The 18,452-nt window shown below is 44.8% G+C and overlaps 1 protein-coding gene across 2 annotated transcripts in view; it reads right to left on the bottom strand.

Annotated features, from left to right (window-relative positions):
* LOC144696457 (solute carrier family 28 member 3-like) overlaps nucleotides 1-18,452 on the bottom strand; it is a 231,588-nt gene that overhangs the window by 79,926 nt on the left and 133,210 nt on the right. For both annotated transcript variants that reach the window (XM_078567765.1, XM_078567772.1), the window contains exon 5: nucleotides 10,298-10,411. In XM_078567765.1, coding sequence (XP_078423891.1) covers nucleotides 10,298-10,411 — 114 coding nt within the window. The remainder of the gene's footprint in view (nucleotides 1-10,297; nucleotides 10,412-18,452) is intronic.

The following is an 18,452-nucleotide window of genomic DNA, read 5'->3' as shown; positions in this document are numbered from 1 at the left end:
ACAAATATTCCAAATGAACTTCATAAATCAGCCATAAGCCATCCAATATTTCATATAGAAGTCAATTAATCAGCCTTATGTGAGCCGTTATCTATCCTAGTTCTCCAATGTACAACTACCCCAATGCTGCAACTTGGCTAATAGAAGGTTGCTGACTTTCACTGGGTGAGAATGCAGGTGACCTTGCTGGATGACCTCAAGAAGGTCTGACCCTAGAAGATCTCACTTCGGACTGCGCCACCTTGATATAAATAGCAACATTCTGGGCTGGCTGGCTGGCAGGCAACAGAAAGCACACTTGGAGTGGCTGGCGGACAAATGCTGTCATCCTGATAAAGGACAGCAGGTTCTTCATCCACTGCTACTTCCATGGGGTGGCACCTCATCAATCCTAGTAATGTTGGAGGACAGACTGCTGTGAGATCCTGCAAGCCCCTTTAATATCCGCAGCTATGCTGGCAGCAGCTGAGTTTCCATGACAGCAGTCTGAACCTGTGTGCCAGCAAGCATGGCATCAAACTGGGCTGTTGGTCCAAGTCGAGTGGAATGCCTGAGGTGGCAGCTGCGTTAAGGGCAGTGTGTCCCGCAAGGCATCGAAGCTGTCGCTGACTTAAGTCACCAAGAAGCTGCCCAAGAAGCAGAGGAAATCTCGCAAGCAGAGCCATTCCACTTACATGTGCAGGGTGCTGATCCAGGTCCAACCTTCCACCAGGACCTCGTCCAAGGCCATGAGCGTTGTAAATTCCTTCGTTGTTGGCATTTTTGAGTTCATCGCCTCCAAGGCTTTGCAGCTCATTCACTACAACAAGCACCACACCATCTCGGCCAGGGAGATCCAGAGCACCATCCACCCCATGCTGCCAGGCGAACTGGCCAAGCATGCCGTGTCCGAAGGTACGAAAGCAGTCACCAAATACACCTGTTTAGGTCGATTTTCTAAAGATTATGGCACCTAAATGTTGGGTAATTTCTGCTTGGCTGCAATAGAAGCTGATCCATCAGCCTTCAAATGCTGTAACATTCTTAGGTCCACAAGTATTCTCATGAAGCTGGCCACCACTGCCATGCTGCAGAGGATGGACTCTAAGCTCCATGCAAAGCCCTGTGCCAAACTGGTGCTGAACTCCTCCATGCAATTTGATATTCAGCACAGGCTTTCTGGCAGGTCTGTCAATGCACTAAGCATTTCAATGTGCATATCCATCTGCTTTCTTCTGTATGCCACCTGATTGAAGTTCTCATCTGAGTCCCCTGCAATGAGTGTAAAGCAATCTGTTTAGGTGATCTGCCTTTCATATATGGATAGTAGGTAACGAGTGCAGGCTGGGAAATGTCGGTGTGAAGCTTTCGGCATTGGTAAATATACGAGGATGAGATGAAGATATGAATGTCAGGTATGAGTGTGATTTATAGGGATTTTTGATACTTGAGTGGTGGGGTTGTGCAATGGGTGAGCCAAGAACTTCAAAAGCCATATTGCTACACAAAATCTGATCAAGTAGACCATTGGGGTGCTTAAAAACACTTCTGCTACCTGTAGAGGAACCCTGCAGTGCTTGTGAGAATTTGTGTCAAGAATTGTTGTGCTCTGCTGCATACTGCACAACCTCACCAACAAGTGGCTTTTGTAATCAGGATGCGGTGGCAGAGGGAGAGGAAAGGAGGATGTGGAATTTGAAGATGACCGTGTGAGGTCATTGAACTTCCTGCGGCACTGCATCCAGGTCCTCAAAAGTATATTAGTGACACTGATCATGACAACCACCCGGTCCCCTGTGCCTCTCCCGCTATCCATCTCCTGCACTACAGCCTCCAATGCAGCATCTGAGAATATTGGAGTATGCTCTCCCCTGCTGCACCTTAGTAATGTCAGAGACTCTTCCCCAGCCAGTTTCAGCACCCACTGCAGCCAGAATGTGCCTCCCCTTTAAGAGGTGCAGACTGGCTGTTAGTGGTGCTAGCCTCATACAATCTTAGGCTTCCTGATGAGGCATACAGCCTCTCAAAAGCATGCTTAGCGCTGGGCTGCATGCTAGAATCATTTAAATGAAAAGGCAGCATGAAGTTTGAATGCTGCCAGCATCAGAATAGGTGTGGGTTAATCGCTCATCACAATCTCCAAGCCTGTTATCAGGGGCTATCAAATTTTGCACCAACATAAATACCCAGGGAACAAAATTGGTTATAGGACCTAACAATAAAATGCCCGTTGAAATGAAGCAGGAGCAATGAAATAAAAAACACTATATTACATTGCTTATATAACATATAGAGCATCAGCAACAAAATGGGCTAATTGGAGGCTTCAACTAAAAGTGATGTAATAGATGCAACAGACTTAATGGAAGCAACGTAGCACAGATGACAGAATTAGCAGTTATATGTTGTAGGCTATAAGGTATTTAGGAAGTTAGGGAAGGAAAAAAGGTGTAGGTTAGCTATGTTATTCAAATAAGAATGGCAGTAGCAAGGAAGGACATAAGTAACAAAGAGATGGAAACATAACCTATATGAACTGAAATAAAGGAAGGGGTTGGGCAAATTATTAAGGATACATGACAGACCATCATATGTGGAAAAGAAATGAAGGGAGGCAAATCTATGCAATGATGAAAAAACAAAAAATCACAACCATGGAGTGTTGTAAGGTTGTTTGGTGTCTCTCTAAGAGGTCTGGAGGCTTGTATAGTTGAACATAAATCATTAACCCATAACTATATACATCTCCAAGGTACAGCCCTGCATGGATACTGTCTCCATGCTGGATTCTTCTAGGCTCAATGACACAGTATACCATCATGTGACTCTCTTACATCACTATGTGGGTGGTACTGTTCTCCAGCACCACTTTAACCCTTGCTCTGCCAAAACACCCTCATACTACACCTCCCCCCAAATCCTTACCAAATATATTTGCAATACAATCTTCCTTACTTCCATGTTACCCCTTATCCCCATCTCAAATCTCTGACTTTATAAACTCAGACTGTCTGGAAGCTTCACAATTCTTCCAGATCATGTTCTGTCACATTTAGAGGAATGGTAGTCTCAGTTGTTTTGGGTTAACTTCGTCAGTTTGGTGTTGAAATTGTAGTCTTCTGTGTTTCTGACACTTGGTTGTCTCCATTTCATTCGCTTTTTACACATCAAGTTGTGTTTCTTTATCGACAACCGCCTGCTTTATTAGGGCACCATGGGTTTGTCCTGTTCCTTCAGGAGGGAACGTTCACTCCGTTCATTCCTAGGCTGGACTCGGATTTTTGTTTTTCGTGGGGTCTGCCATGATCCTGCTGGACGTTGATGTTTCAAAAATGGAGTCTTCATTTCCACTTGTTTCACAATTTTAGCCAAATATTTGTTTACTCTCTCATTATCCAATCCTTTTTCAAGCTTATGAACTTATTCGTTCAACTCAACAACTACTCTAGTGCATTCAGTTGTCTTTATTTTCAGAGATATCTGCTTTTAATGTCTGCATTTGCTCTTCTATACTGCACAGCTCATCTTTCATGTTCTTCAGATTGGATCGAAGTTCAAGAATTTCATTGCTCTTTTCTCAATGATGTTCCAACATTTCACCAGTTTGGGTTGTTAATTCTGCATTCAGCCAACTGTTCTGATTCATCAGTAATTCCTTTTCCTGTTCCATGCATTTTTACAATACTTAACAGATACTTATGATATTTGAAGTTCAAGTTTTAATTTTTCATTAACAAACTCATCTTCTGTACATGAAAGGTGATTCTCTACATTGAACGGTTTTTCCTCAGCACAGCCAAATTCCTGTGTGCTATACTTAAAACTCACGTTCTTTAATTTTACTTCTACTAGTTGCTTCTGAGACTCTTCATGCTTCTTTGTGAGAACTTCTATTTTCTCTTGCAACTGTTCAAATTTTTCCTAACATTCTAGGTTCTTGATTTTCATTTCAGCCATTTCATTTTGCAGCAACTTAAAGGTTCCCAGTAAGTTCGAGGCATCCACTGTTTTCTCTCCTAATTCCTTGAGCTTCAGAATTGGATTTGCATTTTCCGATCTTATTTTTGTCTTTTCTTTCTCTGCCTGCAGCAGAGCTTTGTCATTGTCCTTCATTTTGGTTTCCATGTTAGCCAGGTCTATGTCTGGCAAAGTCTTAACTTATTTCAGTTCTGTAATTGTGCTGCTCATGGCTTCTTTATATACTCACAGTTTGGAAAGATCTATGGCTTTTCCTTTTAATGTTTCTTCTTTTCCATTCAGCTTGTTCTTCAGCTCTTCAGTCTCTTTCTTATACCTCTTGGCTTCCTCCGGGAACATTGAACATTGCTGAGTCTTCTCTGCCAATTGGTTCTTCAATTCGTTGTGACATTAAATTCATTTTGCTTCTCTTCGTAATTTTCAAATTTTAACCTGAGTTAATTTTAACCTTATAGTGGGTGATGGTCTTTCAACAGGTTTTCCTTTTCTTTTCGAAGCTCAATTGCTTCATCTTGAGTTTTCTTGTAATATCAAGGAGGGGAAAGGAAGTGTCGGAGCTGGACCTTGTGAAGGTGAGAGAGGGCTGGAAATTGGAAGCAAAATCAATAAATTTTACCAGGTCCAGATGAGAGCATGAAACAGCACTGATGCAGTCATCAATGAACCAAAAAAAGAGGGGAGGGGGCCTGAGTAGGACTGGAACAAGGAATTTTCCACATACCCTACAAAAAGACAGCATAATTGGGGCCCATGCAGGTATCCATAGCCACACCTTTATTTGGAAGAAGTGAGACAAGTCAAAGGAGAAATTGATCAGTGAGAGAACAAGTTCAGCCAGGCGGAGCAGAATGATGGTGGATGGGGATTGTTCAGGCCTCTGTTCAAGGACGAGCAGAGGGCCCTCAGACCATCCTGGTGGAGGATGAAGATGGTAGAGGGATTGGATATCCATGGTGAAGAACAAGTGGCTAGTGCCAGGGAACTGGAAATTGTTGCTATGACGTAGGGCATCAAAGGAATTGTGAATATAGGTGGGAAGAAACTGGACAAGGGGAGAGAGAATGGAGGCAGGGTAGGAAGAAATGGGTTCCGTGGGGCAGGAACAGGCTGACATGATGGGCCTACTGGGACAGCCCTGTTTGTGGATTTTGGGAAGCAAGTAGAGGGGGCTTTGCGGGTTGGGAGACTCTGAGGTTGGTAGCTGTGGTGGGAAGATCTCCAGAGGAGATGAGGTCAGGGAAAGTCCTGGAAACAGTGGGGTAATGGTCCTGGGGAAGGGAGGAAGAAGTGTCTGAGAGTTGGCGCTCAGCGTCTGCAAGGTAGGGGTCATTACGCCAGACAACAACATCACGACCCTTGTTGGCAGGTTTGATAACAAAGTCAGGGTTGGGCCTGAGGGAACGGAGTGCAGCAAGTTGGAGTAGGTGAGAGGAGCAGAGAAATTTATACGGCCGATATCACGCTGACACTTCTCAATGAAACGATCAGGAGGCCAGAGGGAGGGGTCCAGGTAGAGGGAGAATACTGGAGGCGGATGAAAGGATCCAGTGAACAGGTGGAGGACTCCTGCCCAAAGAAGTGAGCACGGAGACGAAGGTGACGGAAGAAGAGTTCAGCATCACGCCGAGCCCTAAATTCGTTGAGGTGAGGGTGTAGGGGGGTGAAACTGAGTCCTTTGCTGAGTGCAGAACGTTCAGCATCAGAGAGGGTAAGATCAGAGGTTATGGTGAATACATGGCAAGAGCTGGGTTTAGAAGAAGGGGTGGGGTCAGAGGGACAGGAAGGGGCATAGGGTCCTGGATGGGCGTTGGTATTAATAAGTTGTTGACGTTTGTATTCCTTAATACCTGAAAGGAAGAGAAGTTTTTTGTTAAGGCGGCGGATGAGACGAAGAATAAAATGAAACTGAGGACAAGGACAACTTTGAGATACAGACTCTTTTGGATTACTGCAGGTAGCTTTCTTTCACTGACAGCCAGTTGTTCGCTCTGCACTGCCACTTGCTGTTGCAGTTTGGGTAACGTGTCGGCATTTTCAAAAAGCTCTACTTTTAAGCCATTCAGCTGCTTCTCAGTCTCTTCTTTCTCCTGCACTAAACTCTTTGGCTCCTGTATTGCATTGCACTGACTTGGTCTGCAACCACCTTGTTGCTTGCTTCAGTATTGTCTCCCTTGCTTTGGAGTCTCCTTGCTTCTTCAGTGCTTTATTGGGCATGTTCTAGACCTTTTTTTAAGGTCTGCGCTCTCCATGGCTTGAGCTGAAAATATTTGTCAAAGGCTTTTAATATCTTACCAAATGTGGTTGAGGATAATTCAATGCCTTGCATTAGGATTACTTCATTTGCAAATACACCAAAGAAGAATAAAAATGCAATAACTTGTACTTTTTCTGATTTCTTACTTAATCCTGATGTACTCCTGTAATCTAAACATCTTCTCCATGACACCCAATTTTGCATCTGGTTTGGCACTTGTATGAGCTCAAATTGGACTAGTAGTTTAATTTATTATCCATGGCATTTTTCATAACAGCTGAGTACCTCTTTATTTTTTTTTTCCTTCATGATGACTCCGCAGCAGCCAAATTTTTCTCTTCTCTTTGTTCTTCCCACATTTGTTGGGTTTCGGCAGGCTCCAGTTGCTCTGACACTAAAACTTGTTCTCTCTGCAGGAAACCTTTAAAACAAGAAGCTTGGGCAATCTACTGAACTTTTAAATTGGAGGAAAAGTACTGGAAGGCAATTTTTAAGCTCTGCCTTCAATTGTGAAACTTTTTTTCAGTTAAGCTTGGCCATCACGTGTTATGGTGCCGGCTATGGACCCATTTCTGCAGCCTTATTCCAGTTGCGTTCTGCTTTGCTAGTGCTGATCCTGATTGCTGCCTATTTTAAAAGGTAATTTCTGCCTTTTTACTCTAGTTTGCTCATCCTTTTTGTGATTTGGCTAGGTTCCTTGACTCCGCATTCACTCAGGTTCTTCTTTTCATCTGCACAGTGGATTATTCTTCCTCCTTTCAGCTACTTTCCTTTTTTGAATTTTTCACGGCCTGTTGTGATCTGGCCAGGTCCTGTGGCTCTGCCTCTACATTCGACAGACCCTCAGGGCAGATCTCTGGTTACTCAACCTTCAGCAAACACTTCATCTGAGAAGCCTGAGGGCACATGCTGCTTCTGACCATGGGAGGAATGTGTGTCCAAGGCACTTATGATTCCTCAGCAAGGTTCAGAGCCATAGCACTGTTGAGGACTTGCCAGCACCAAAACATGAAGCTTCTTACGAATGTGTGAATTTGGCATTGGCCAAACAAGCCAGCATGCCTTATCTTTCTCTTTCTTTTGTCCTTGCAGGAGAAACAGGCTCACAAAAAGGCCCTGGAAGGAGGAGGAGTCCCCATCCTCCACACCGTCACCACCATCGAAGAGGGAGCAATGGACATCACTGGGGGTCTCTAGTCATAAGGAGGTCGGGGAAGATGAGATGGGCATTCCTGGTGGAAAGAGTGAGTAGAAACTAGAATGCATAGACTAAAGGGTTACATTGAACGCTACCTAGTCTGACAGCAGGCTGAAGACTTGGCTGCTTTAGGAAGCCTCGGTACTGCAGAGGCTTCTGCTCTAAGTTTAGTTTTCAAGATTTCTTCTTGTGTCTCCCACAGGTTCAGTCATCGAGACACAAAGACCAATTCCTGATCCATCATCGGGCCAAGCGCTGTCAGAGCAGACCTCAAAGCAAGCACCGTCACAGCTTACAAGCACACCCTCCACCAGCTCAGATAGACCAATCAGTGGCACTGATGGCACAGAGATGTTAGGAGATGCCAGTTGCTCCAAACTAGTGGTCCCCTCCAGCCATCCAGAGCGCCAGCCAAGGGCTGAGGCTATCAGAGAGGATGAGAGTGCCACCCTCATGGGTGCCATCATCATCACAGGCCTCCTCAGGCCCTCTTGACTGAGGACGTACCTGTGCAGCAGGGTCCAGTGTTGAAGGTTGCCCCTGCAGTGGCGCCAGTGTAGAGCCTCTTGAGGTATCCAAACTGGTACCTCTGCTACAAGCCTACCAGATGCATTTCAGCTGCAAGCAGAGTCAAGTGAGCAGGCTGTCTCGACCTCATCCCATACAGCTCTGCAGAAATGGCTGAGAGTGGAGGCTACCGCATCTAGCTGAGTAGTGAGTGAGTCACTGGGTTTCTTTCATCTGTAAGTGCATTTTTTGTCTTTTTGAGCACCAAGTAAATATTAACACGTGGTGGAACAAGAAAAGAGGAATGAAGTGGTGAAGCGAGCCAGAGTCAGAGAACAGTGACAATGAAACAACTGGGCAGATGTGGATCCTTCAGGTGGTAAGAATTGATCTGTTCCAGGCTGCATCTTCAATGGAAGTGTTCTCACAGACAACTCAAAATGAGTGACGTCATGCAGTTCCTCCTGGGTTAGAGACACTCAGTTGAAACAAGCCTGAATCTGATTACCTCTGACTTTGATGGCATCCTGATAAGACCTTCGAGCGCCCCCACACTCACCACATCCCCCCACCACCCCCCCCCCCGCCCCCTTCTCCACCCTGCAGTAATGTCCTGGAGCTGTTCCTCAGGGCAGTGTGCTCGGCCCAACAATCTTCAGCTGCTTCATCAATGACCTTCCTTCCATCATAAGCTCAGAAATGGGGATGTTCGCTGATGATTGCACAATGCTCAGCACCGTTCGTGACTCCTCAGATACAATTAACACTGATCACCACAGAATAAGGTTTAAGATATTGATCTTAAGGGATACAGATTGTTCAAAGGCCAAAATACGGTAAAGTCCCGCCATTTGTGGGTCATACATTCCTGCAAAATCTCGCAAATGGCAAAATTGCAAATGGGGAACAAGTTTTTTAATGGGGCGCAATTAGATAGGTTCCAGTCATGCGAGGACAGTACTGGATTCTCCAGCAAAACTGTGACACAGTACATGTTTAGGAAGACAGGAGAGCCTTTGAGCAATACATTGGTGAAGATTTAAAATTGAATTGAGCCATTATCGTAGATCTAAACCCAGCAATTTGGACAAAGCCGGGTTAATCCCTTCGAGCGGGCCGCACTTCAGTTGATAAGCGGATATGCAAACATTGCTTACGCGATGGGCAATGCTGTGCACAAAGTACAAAGCATGGGTTAGTGAAAACACGAACAAGGAAGATGCAAACGGTGGCACTTTACCATAATAGATTGGGAAAAACCTATATGATATATTGAGGATAGAGTTCAGGAAGGTAAATCAAGAAAAACATTAACAAAGAGTTAGAACAATAATGTGCAATATTTATAGGAGAGATCAACAGAATTCTGCTGAAATATATCCCACTGAAACATTAGCACAAACTAGCCAAGATTGGGAGGCTTGGATAAGTAAAGAGACGAGGATAAAATTGTATCTAAAGTAAAAGGCATAAACAAAGTGCATAATCAACAATGGAGAAGGTGGCTGAAGAGAATATGTTAAGCTTTGGAAAGAGATAAAAATGACAATTAGCAAAGCAAGGAGGAAATAAGAAATGAAAATATCGAAGAATGTTAAAATAGACAAGGTATTCTATTGGAATAATAGTGGGAAAAGAAGAATTAAGAAAGAGATAGTTCACCAAAGGGCAGCATTGTCCTAGATTTGCACGAAGTGTGGTAGCAGGCGGGGCATATCCAGTGCTGGATTACAGCCATTTCAGTAAACTCCCACTGGATTTATATGGTGGAAGTCCACTGGAATGGCTATTCAATTTCAGGGCCTAAAGAACTTGCATCTACCTTCCAAGCCATGGCCAGAGATGCAGGTATGGCACTTTTCTCAGCAGCTAACTGCAAACCTTATCCTAATATTTTCACCTTTAATATCTCCCCTCAGTATTTACACACTCAGTATCTCCCATTCCCAATGTTTCTACACCCAACATCAGTATCACAGTGCTCCCCGATCCCTGGGCTACTCTCCCAATACTACTCAGCCATATCATCACCTCCACTCCAATATTTCCACATATCACCTACCCAGCTACACAGAGCATCTTTCCCACCATCGTCCACTGGATCCTCGGCTTTAAAAAACTCATAACGTTTATTACACTTTCCACAAAAATATGAACATAATCACTGAATTTAAACTCAAAAGTATTGCACATTCTCCATTCAAATTATATGATAAAAACATTAAATTATTCAATCACAATTCAGTGGCTCTTCTGCGTTGTATATAGCATAAAACAACCTATCATCCCACAAACCAAAAGCAATGATAGTGCAGACCGACTGTTATTTGGCAAACTCGAGTTCAGTGCTTTCTTCAAAGAACTCCTGATCGTCCACTTACCTGTACTTGCTCTCCCATCCATTGAAAAGCATAGAATCCGGCTTTTGTTCGCAAAATGATGAGTCCAAAACTAAACTGCAAGCCTATGCCCCAAAAAACAGTTCTCCATCTTACCTAAGAATAAACCCAATAAGAATGATTTAAGAAGGTGAACTTAATTACAGAACCATCATTTTAGCATTTTTCTCATTATTAACTGAAAATCTTGTTGGGAGCAAGAACCAAACCAAATAGAAGACCCAAATCAATCCAAAATCAAGCTGCTTCAGATGCTGAATCCAAAATCACTGTATTCAGGTTCAAATGTATATTTCTAACAATGCTAGTTACGTATTCAACATATAGATAGCCCCCTTTTCTTCAAACTTGTTCAGTAACCTGTGTGTTACATCTCTTGTTGAATTTCTCATGCTGGTGGAAACATTTAAACTTTGAACAATAATTGAGTACCTTTTTATTACACTATTTGATTTGGATTTTATCTTAGATGGTCTGGGTACATATGTGCATTTGCACAGATCACCATTACTTCTTAATTGTTTTTTTTTCTTTTTAATAAGATGTGTTTTTTTGATTGCAGTTGGAACACAATAATTCCGACATGACTGCAGTTTTTTATTCCTTCATAGCAAAAAGTCTTTAATTCCTGAAATGTGTTTTCTGTCAATTTTTTACATAATTTCCACTTCCTGAGCTCTAAATACCAAGCCTGCTGACTTTTGTATCATATATTCATGATGCCTTTCCTGGGTGGGTGGCTGAAATCATCAGCATGAAGAATACATTGTGTACTGGACTAGGTAGCATTGTGGTTGTTATTAGGCTTGTAGCCCAGAGGCCTGGATGAATAATCCAGCAGAATGTGAGTTCAAACCCCACTTTGGAGATTTGAATGCAGCTATAAGAAAAGTGACCACACTCCTCAATCACCGTCCTTCCTTATGTCCTGTCTCTCTAGAAGTAAATGGTATAGAACCCAATTTTAACTGTGTAAGTGATTGGGCTTTGAGTGAGCTAAAATCTTACTGATAAGAGTCTAGGGAAGTCCTCAACATTAACTCTGAATTCCATGACCTCGGGGTTTCAGGTCAAACGTGAACAAGGAAACCTGCCAGCAATTACCACATTCCATCCTCCCTCAGTATGAACGTTCATCATTCTTCCATGTCTAACACGCTTACCGAAAGAATTGAAGAAAGCACAAGCATCCTTCACCAAGGTTAGCTCAGCAGTACGGACACTAATTGAGCTGGTAGAGTCCTGAAGGATGTAGCTGCCAGACAGGCAGCAGGCAGTGAGACAACTAACATAAGGGAATAACCTTTATGGCTTCAGACTCACCAATCTACCTGCTGCAATTGCATTAATCCGTGATAGCAATGATAGAAAAGACCACCACACCACAGCTGGCTCTGTTGTTCAGTAGAGGGGGTCAAAGCACAGAAGAGCAATTGTCATAGGGGACTCTATAGTCAGGGGCTCAGATAGGTGCTTCTGTGGTCGTGAAAGAGACACCAGGATGGTATATTGCCTCCCTGGTGCCAGAGTCCAGGATGTCTCTGAGCGGGTACGGGACATTCTGAAGGGGGAGGGAGAACAGCCAGAGGATGTGGTACACATTGGTACTAACAGCATAGGCAGGAAGAGTGACGAGGTCCTGCAGCGGGAGTTCAGGGAGTTAGGCAGAAAGTTAAAAAACAGAACCTCTAGGGTTGTAATCTTAGGATTACTCCCTGTGCCATGTGCCAGTGAGGCTGGAAATAGGAAGATAGTGCAGCTAAACACGTGGCTGAACAGATGGTGTAGGAGGGAGGGTTTCCGATATCTGGATCATTGGGATCTCTTCTGGGGCAGGTGGGACCTGTACAAGAAGGACGGGTTGCATCTAAACTGGAGGGGCACCAATATCCTGGCAGCGAGGTTTGCTAGTGTCACTTGGGAGGGTTTAGACTAGTATGGCAGGGGTTGGGAACCAGAGCAATAGGTCAGCAGGTGAAATAAATGACTGGGAACTAGTGAATATGGCCAGTAGGACTAAGAGGAAGAGTAGGCAGGGAGAAATTACTGAACACAGCAGAACTGGGGGTCTGAAATGCATTTGTTTCAATGCAAGAAGTATAACACGCAGGGCAGATGAGCTTAGAGCTTGGATTAGTACTTGGGGCTATGATGTTATTGCTATTACAGTGACTTGGTTGAAGGATGGACAGGATTGGCAGATAAACATTCCAGGATTTAGATGTTTCAGGCAAGATAGAGAGGGATGTAGAAGAGGTGGGGGAGTTGCACTACTGGTTAAGGAGAATATCACAGCTGTACGACAGGAGGACACCTCGGAGATCTCATGCAGCAAGGCAATATGGGTAGAGCTGCGGAATAGGAAGGGAGAAATCACAATGTTCGGGGTTTACTATAGGCCTCCCAATTGCTGGTGGGAGATTGAGGAACAGTCATGTAGGCAGATTTTCGAAAGATGTAAAAGCAATAGGGTTGTTGTGATGGGTGATTTTAACTTTCCCTATATTGACTGGGAATCACTTAGTGCTAGAGGTTTGGATGGTGCAGAATTTGTAAGGTGCATCCAGGAAGGCTTCCTGAGACAATATGTAGATAGTCCAACTAGGGAAGGGGCAATACTGGACCTGGTATTAGGGAATGAACCCAGCCAGGTGGTCGAAGTTTCAGTAGGGGAGCAATTCGGGAAAAGTGACCATAAGTCAGTAAGTTTCAAGGTACTGGTGGATAAGGATAACAAGAGTCCTCGGGTTAAGGTGCTTAATTGGGGGAAAGCTAATTATAACAATATTAGGCAGGAACTGAGGAATCTAGACTGGAGACGGATGTTTGAGGGCAAATCAACAACTGACATGTGGGGGGCTTTCAAACGTCAGTTGATAAGAATTCAGGACTGGTATGTTCCTGCTAGGATGAAGGATAAGTATGGCAAGTTTCAGGAACCTTAGATAACGAAGGATATTGTGAGATTAGTCAAAAAGAAAAGGGAAGCATTCGAAAGGGCTAGATGGCTGGGAATAGATGAAGCCCGTGGAGAATATAAAGAAAGTAGGAAGAAACTTATGCAAGGAGTCAGGAGGGCTAAAAGGGGTCATGAAAAGTCATTAGCAACCAGGATTAAGGAAAATCCCAAGGCCTTTTATACATATGTAAAAAGCAAGAGGGTAGCCAGGGAAAGGGTAGGCCCACTCAAGGACAGAGGTGGGAATGTGTGTGTGGAGCCAGAAGAAATGTGAGAGATATTAAATTAGTACTTCTCATCAGTATTCACCAAAGAGGACTTAGAGGTCAGTTTGTCTAGGGAAGAGTGTGTAGATAGCCTGGATCATGTTGAGATCAAAAAAGAGGTGTTAGGCGTCTTGGAGATTATTAAGGTGGATAAGTCCCCAGGGCCAGATGGGATCTACCCCAGAGTACTGAGGGAGGCAAGGGAGGAGATTGCTGGGGCCTTGACAGAAATCTTTGTATCCTCACTGGCTATGGGCGAGGTCCCAGAGGACTGGAGAAAGGCCAATGTTGTTCCATTGTTTAAGAAGGATAGCAGGGATAATCCAGGAAATTACAGGTCGGTGAGCCTTACGTCAGTGGTAGGGAAATTATTGGAGAAGATTCTTCGTGATAGGATTTACTACCATTTGGAAGCAAATGGGCTTATTAGTGAGAGGCAGCATGGTTTTGTGAAGGGGAGGTCATGTCTCACTAACTTTATCGAGTTTTTCGAGGAAGTGATAGATGATCGATGATGGAAGGGCAGTAGATGCTATCTACATGGATTTCAGTAAGGCCTTTGACAAGGTCCTTCATGGCAGACTGGTATAGAAGGTAAAGTCACACGGGATCAGAGGTGAGCTAGCAAGATGGATACAGAATTGGCTTAGTCATAGAAGACAGAGAGTAGCAGTGGAAGGGTGCTTTTCTGAATGGAGAGTGTGACTAGTGGTGTTCCACAGGGATCAGTGCTGGGACCTTTGCTGTTTGTAGTATACGTAAATGATTTGGAGGAAAATGTAATTGGGCTAATTAGTAAGTTTGCAGATGACACTAAGGTTGGAGGAGTTGCAGATAGTGAAGAGGATTGTCAAAGGATACAACAGGATATAGATCGGTTGGAGACTTGGGCGGAGAAATGGCAGATGGAGTTTAATCTGGACAAATGAGAGGTAATGCATTTTGGAAGGTCTAATACAGGTAGGAATTATACAGTAAATGGCAGAACCCTTAAGTGCATCGACGGGCAGAGGGATCTGGGTGTACAGGTCCATAGGTCACTGAAAGTAGCAACGCAGGTGGTTAAGGTAGTGAGGAAGGCATATGGCATGCTTGCCTTCATCGGCAGGGGTATTGAGTATAAAAGCTGGGAAGTCATGCTGCAGCTGTCTAGAACCTTGGTTAGGCCACACTCGGAATATTGCGTGCAATTCTGGTCGCCACATTACCAGAAGGATATGGAGGCGTTGGAGGGGGTGCAGAGGAGGATGCTGCCTGGTCTGGAGGTTATTAGCTATGAGGAGAGGTTGGAGGAACTCGGATTGTTCTCACTAGGGCGACGGAGATTGAGGGGCGACTTGATAGAAGTTTACAAAATTATGAGTGGCATGGACAGAGTAGATAGTCAGAAGCTTTTTCCCAGGGTGAAAGAGTCAATTACTAGGGGACATAGATTTAAGGTGAGAGGAGAAAACTTTAGAGCAGATGTGCGGGGCAAGTTTTTTTACGCAGACAGTATTGAGTGTCTGGAATTTGCCAGAGGAGGTGGTGGAAGCAGGTACGATAGTGGTGTTTAAGAGGCAGCTTGACAAATACATGAATAGGGTGGGAATAGAGGGATACGGACCCCAGAAGTGCAAAATGTTTTCGTTTGACAGGCAATATAATCGGCGCAGGCTTGGAGGGCCGAAGGGCCTATTCCTGTGCTGTACTTTTCTTTGTGGAAACCAAGTTCCGTATCCACATTGCTCCATCATGTTGTGTGGCTCTGCTAAATGGATAGATTAAGACAAAAATCTAGGGGCTGTGTTGTGGGCTACTTGTAGCAGCAGGACTATATATTACAGCAAACTGTAAGCACTTATAGCATCCCCTCATTCTTCCATTATCATGAAGCCATGGCTCAATTAAGAATGTAGGAAAGCATACAAGGAATAGCATCAGACATACCTGGAAATGCCAAGAAGTGCCAATCTCAATGCTACAACACAATGGCCAGAAACTTACCTGTGTCGGGTGGGCTAGGTGGGAGTGGGTTGGGGCAGGTGCAGAGCTGATCGCCGCCCGCGATCGGCTGCGCACTGCCATTTAATGTGGGCGGGCCAATTAAGGCCCGCCCAGAGTGATGCATGGCCGGTAGCGGGAGGAGGAGAGAGAGTCGGGGCCTGCGCTCCTTCGCAACAGGAATCTCTCTGAGGCACGGTGCTGCCTCAGGGAGATTATTTATAATTAAATCTTTAAAGCAACGTAAAGTACAAAACTATTTAAACATGTCCCCTCATGTGACAGTGTCATATGAGCTGGGACATGTTTTTATATTTAGGGGAATTTTATCATTTAATTAATAAAAGCTTTAGGAAACCTCATCCCGCTCATGGATGAGGTTTCCTAAAAAATGCAAAGGTCTCTTGGGCTCTTTGCCTGCCCGCCAACCTTAAGGCTGGATGGTCAGCATTGCAAACAACTTTAATTGGTTTTTTAATGGCTTTAATATGCCATTGACAGTTTGGCGGACGCGCAGCCGAATGAAAGATCTAAATGATGTCAGGGCACTCACGTCATTTTGCACGTCGGTGTGCCGGGCCCACCCCTGCCCGCCGACGGCAATATTCAGGCCCATGCGTGCTAAGCAGCAAAAGCAACATGTTACAAACAGAACAAAGAAATTCCACAATCAATGGATCATGTCAAAGCTCTGTAACCCCGCCTCATGCAGCCATGAATGCTGGTTGACAATTAAGGAACTGACAAAAAAAGGAAGCCCCAGGAATATCCTCATCTTTAGTAATGATGAGGGCCAGTATGTGAGTGCAAAAGACAAAGCTAAAGGGATTGCCATCATTGTCAGACTGTCATGGACAAAATTTATGTGTTTCCTTACTGCCCGTGATCTGTATGTTTTATGATGAAAGTTGTGTGTTTTCTTACCCTTGGCGTGTGGGACCCAATTAAACAATTCCAGCAGCAAGCTTTTTGAGTTTAAAAATAAATAAGGTTAGTTATTCACACTCACTTACCATGAAAATAACGCAAAATTTCACCCACTTGTTTCAAACACACCCTCACACACACAAAGATTAGATACAGGTGACGGTATCATACTGTTATAGATTGTAATTATCTCAATCGCTTTCATGTCAGGCCTGTGGTTTCTTAGATGGTTTCAATGCTTTATGGCTAAAGTAAGGGTCTTGTAAAGCAAAGGATTCTCAACAGGCTGTTAGGTAGGTTTCTTGTAGTCAATTTTCTAGGAGGCTGGTTCTCAGGTAAACTTGACACTGGAACAGGTTCAGGGAGGCCTTCTCTCTGTTTGGAACTCCCACTTTCATGGTATTGCTGTTAAATACCTTGGCTAATTGGAAGACACAGCTAATTTGATGGCTTTTGGTGCAATTCTGTCTGTAAAACAGCTTCTAGCTGATTTATAAGCAGGCTGCAACATGGTTTCCTCAACATGCGACTTGTACAAGTTCAAAGTCTTTTTTCCAAACAAATGGGTGGGGTGTGGATGGATTCAAGCATCCTGTGTTGTTTAATCCCTTGAGATTCACCCAGCATAGTTTGGATGAGGGAAGCCATCATATTACAATGAAAGGTTGATAGGATCCATTCACATCTGCCTACACATATTGGGCAGAATTTTCTGGGTAATGTGCGGGTGGCAGGCCCCGCACGTCAGCACTTAAAATGGCGCACGCTGACGTGGGGCGAGTGTAAAGATGTCACCAGGCGCCATCGCGATATTTAGCTGGGAGGGCGCATGATGAAGTGCGACGCGCAGCCACCATTAATTAAAGGGCTTGTTAAGGCCCTTAACTCAGTAATTGAAACCAATTTTGAGGCACCCATGCGATCTTCAGCTCGGTGATTGGGCACAACGGGCAGGCAGGTAATTGACTTATTAACAAATCCCATCCACGGGCGGGATATGTGGGCTCAGTGGGGTTGTCAATGTTTTATGTGAAGTATTTATTGCAGCAAGTGTTTTAAACTTGCCTGTGTGATCTGTAGCAGTTCAGAACAAATTCCAGCAGCTTTCTCTGTACTTTGAAGCTTCAGCTCAGCACTCTGCAGTCAGGAATCTTTTTCGGGCCTGCAGCTTTCCGGAGGCCTCCATTTAGCCTGGGTATGGGTTCTGACATCTCCACTGGAGGCAGCTCCTCTGAGGAGGAAGGGAGGGCTAGAATAAGGAGGAGGCCAGGATTGGACTCCAGGGGAGCCACCTTTGGGAGGCCAGGCACAGGCACAAGGGGCGCAGGACCAAGGGGTGGTCCAAGGTGGAAGGAGCTGTGGAAAATGCCAATATCCTGCTGCCAGAGTATACAGGCAGCAAAGCAGCTACCTCAATAAAGACTGATGTGCAGTGCCGAAGGAGGCTCTGACTGCCAAGGGAAACAGCCAACTACATCTGTCAGATGATTGGACCGGAGATCTCTCCTAACTGTCTGGGCGGACGCCCCATGCCAGCAGCTCTGAAGGTCACAGTTGCCCTCCACTTCTATGCATCTGGTGCCTTCCAGGGCTCGGTGGGTGATCTTTGCAGTGTCTCCCAATCAGCTGTCCACACTTGTACCAAGCAGGTTACAGGCGCTCTGTTCAGACGTGCATTGACCTTCATCCACTTCTGCTGTGACCAGGCAAGTCAGGCACAGTGTGCCAGAGGCTTCGCGGCCATTGCTGGCTTCCCCCGTGTCCAGGGTGCTATAGACTGCGCACATGTGGCCATCAAGGCGCCAGTAGGTGAGCCTGGTGCCTTTGTCAACAGGAAGGGCTTCCACTCCATGAATGTTCAGATAGTGTGTGATCACAGGATACAGATTCTGCAAGTTTGTGCAAGGTACCCAGGCAGCTCCCATGACGCCTACATCCTCAGACACTCCCAGGTGCCGGGGCTCTTCAGTGCTCCAGCTCGGCTGGATGGATGGCTGGTGGG

This window comes from Cetorhinus maximus, chromosome 2 (genome assembly GCF_964194155.1).
Source record: "Cetorhinus maximus chromosome 2, sCetMax3.hap1.1, whole genome shotgun sequence".
Taxonomy (NCBI): domain Eukaryota; kingdom Metazoa; phylum Chordata; class Chondrichthyes; order Lamniformes; family Cetorhinidae; genus Cetorhinus; species Cetorhinus maximus.
This window is presented reverse-complemented; position numbering and strand designations above follow the sequence as displayed.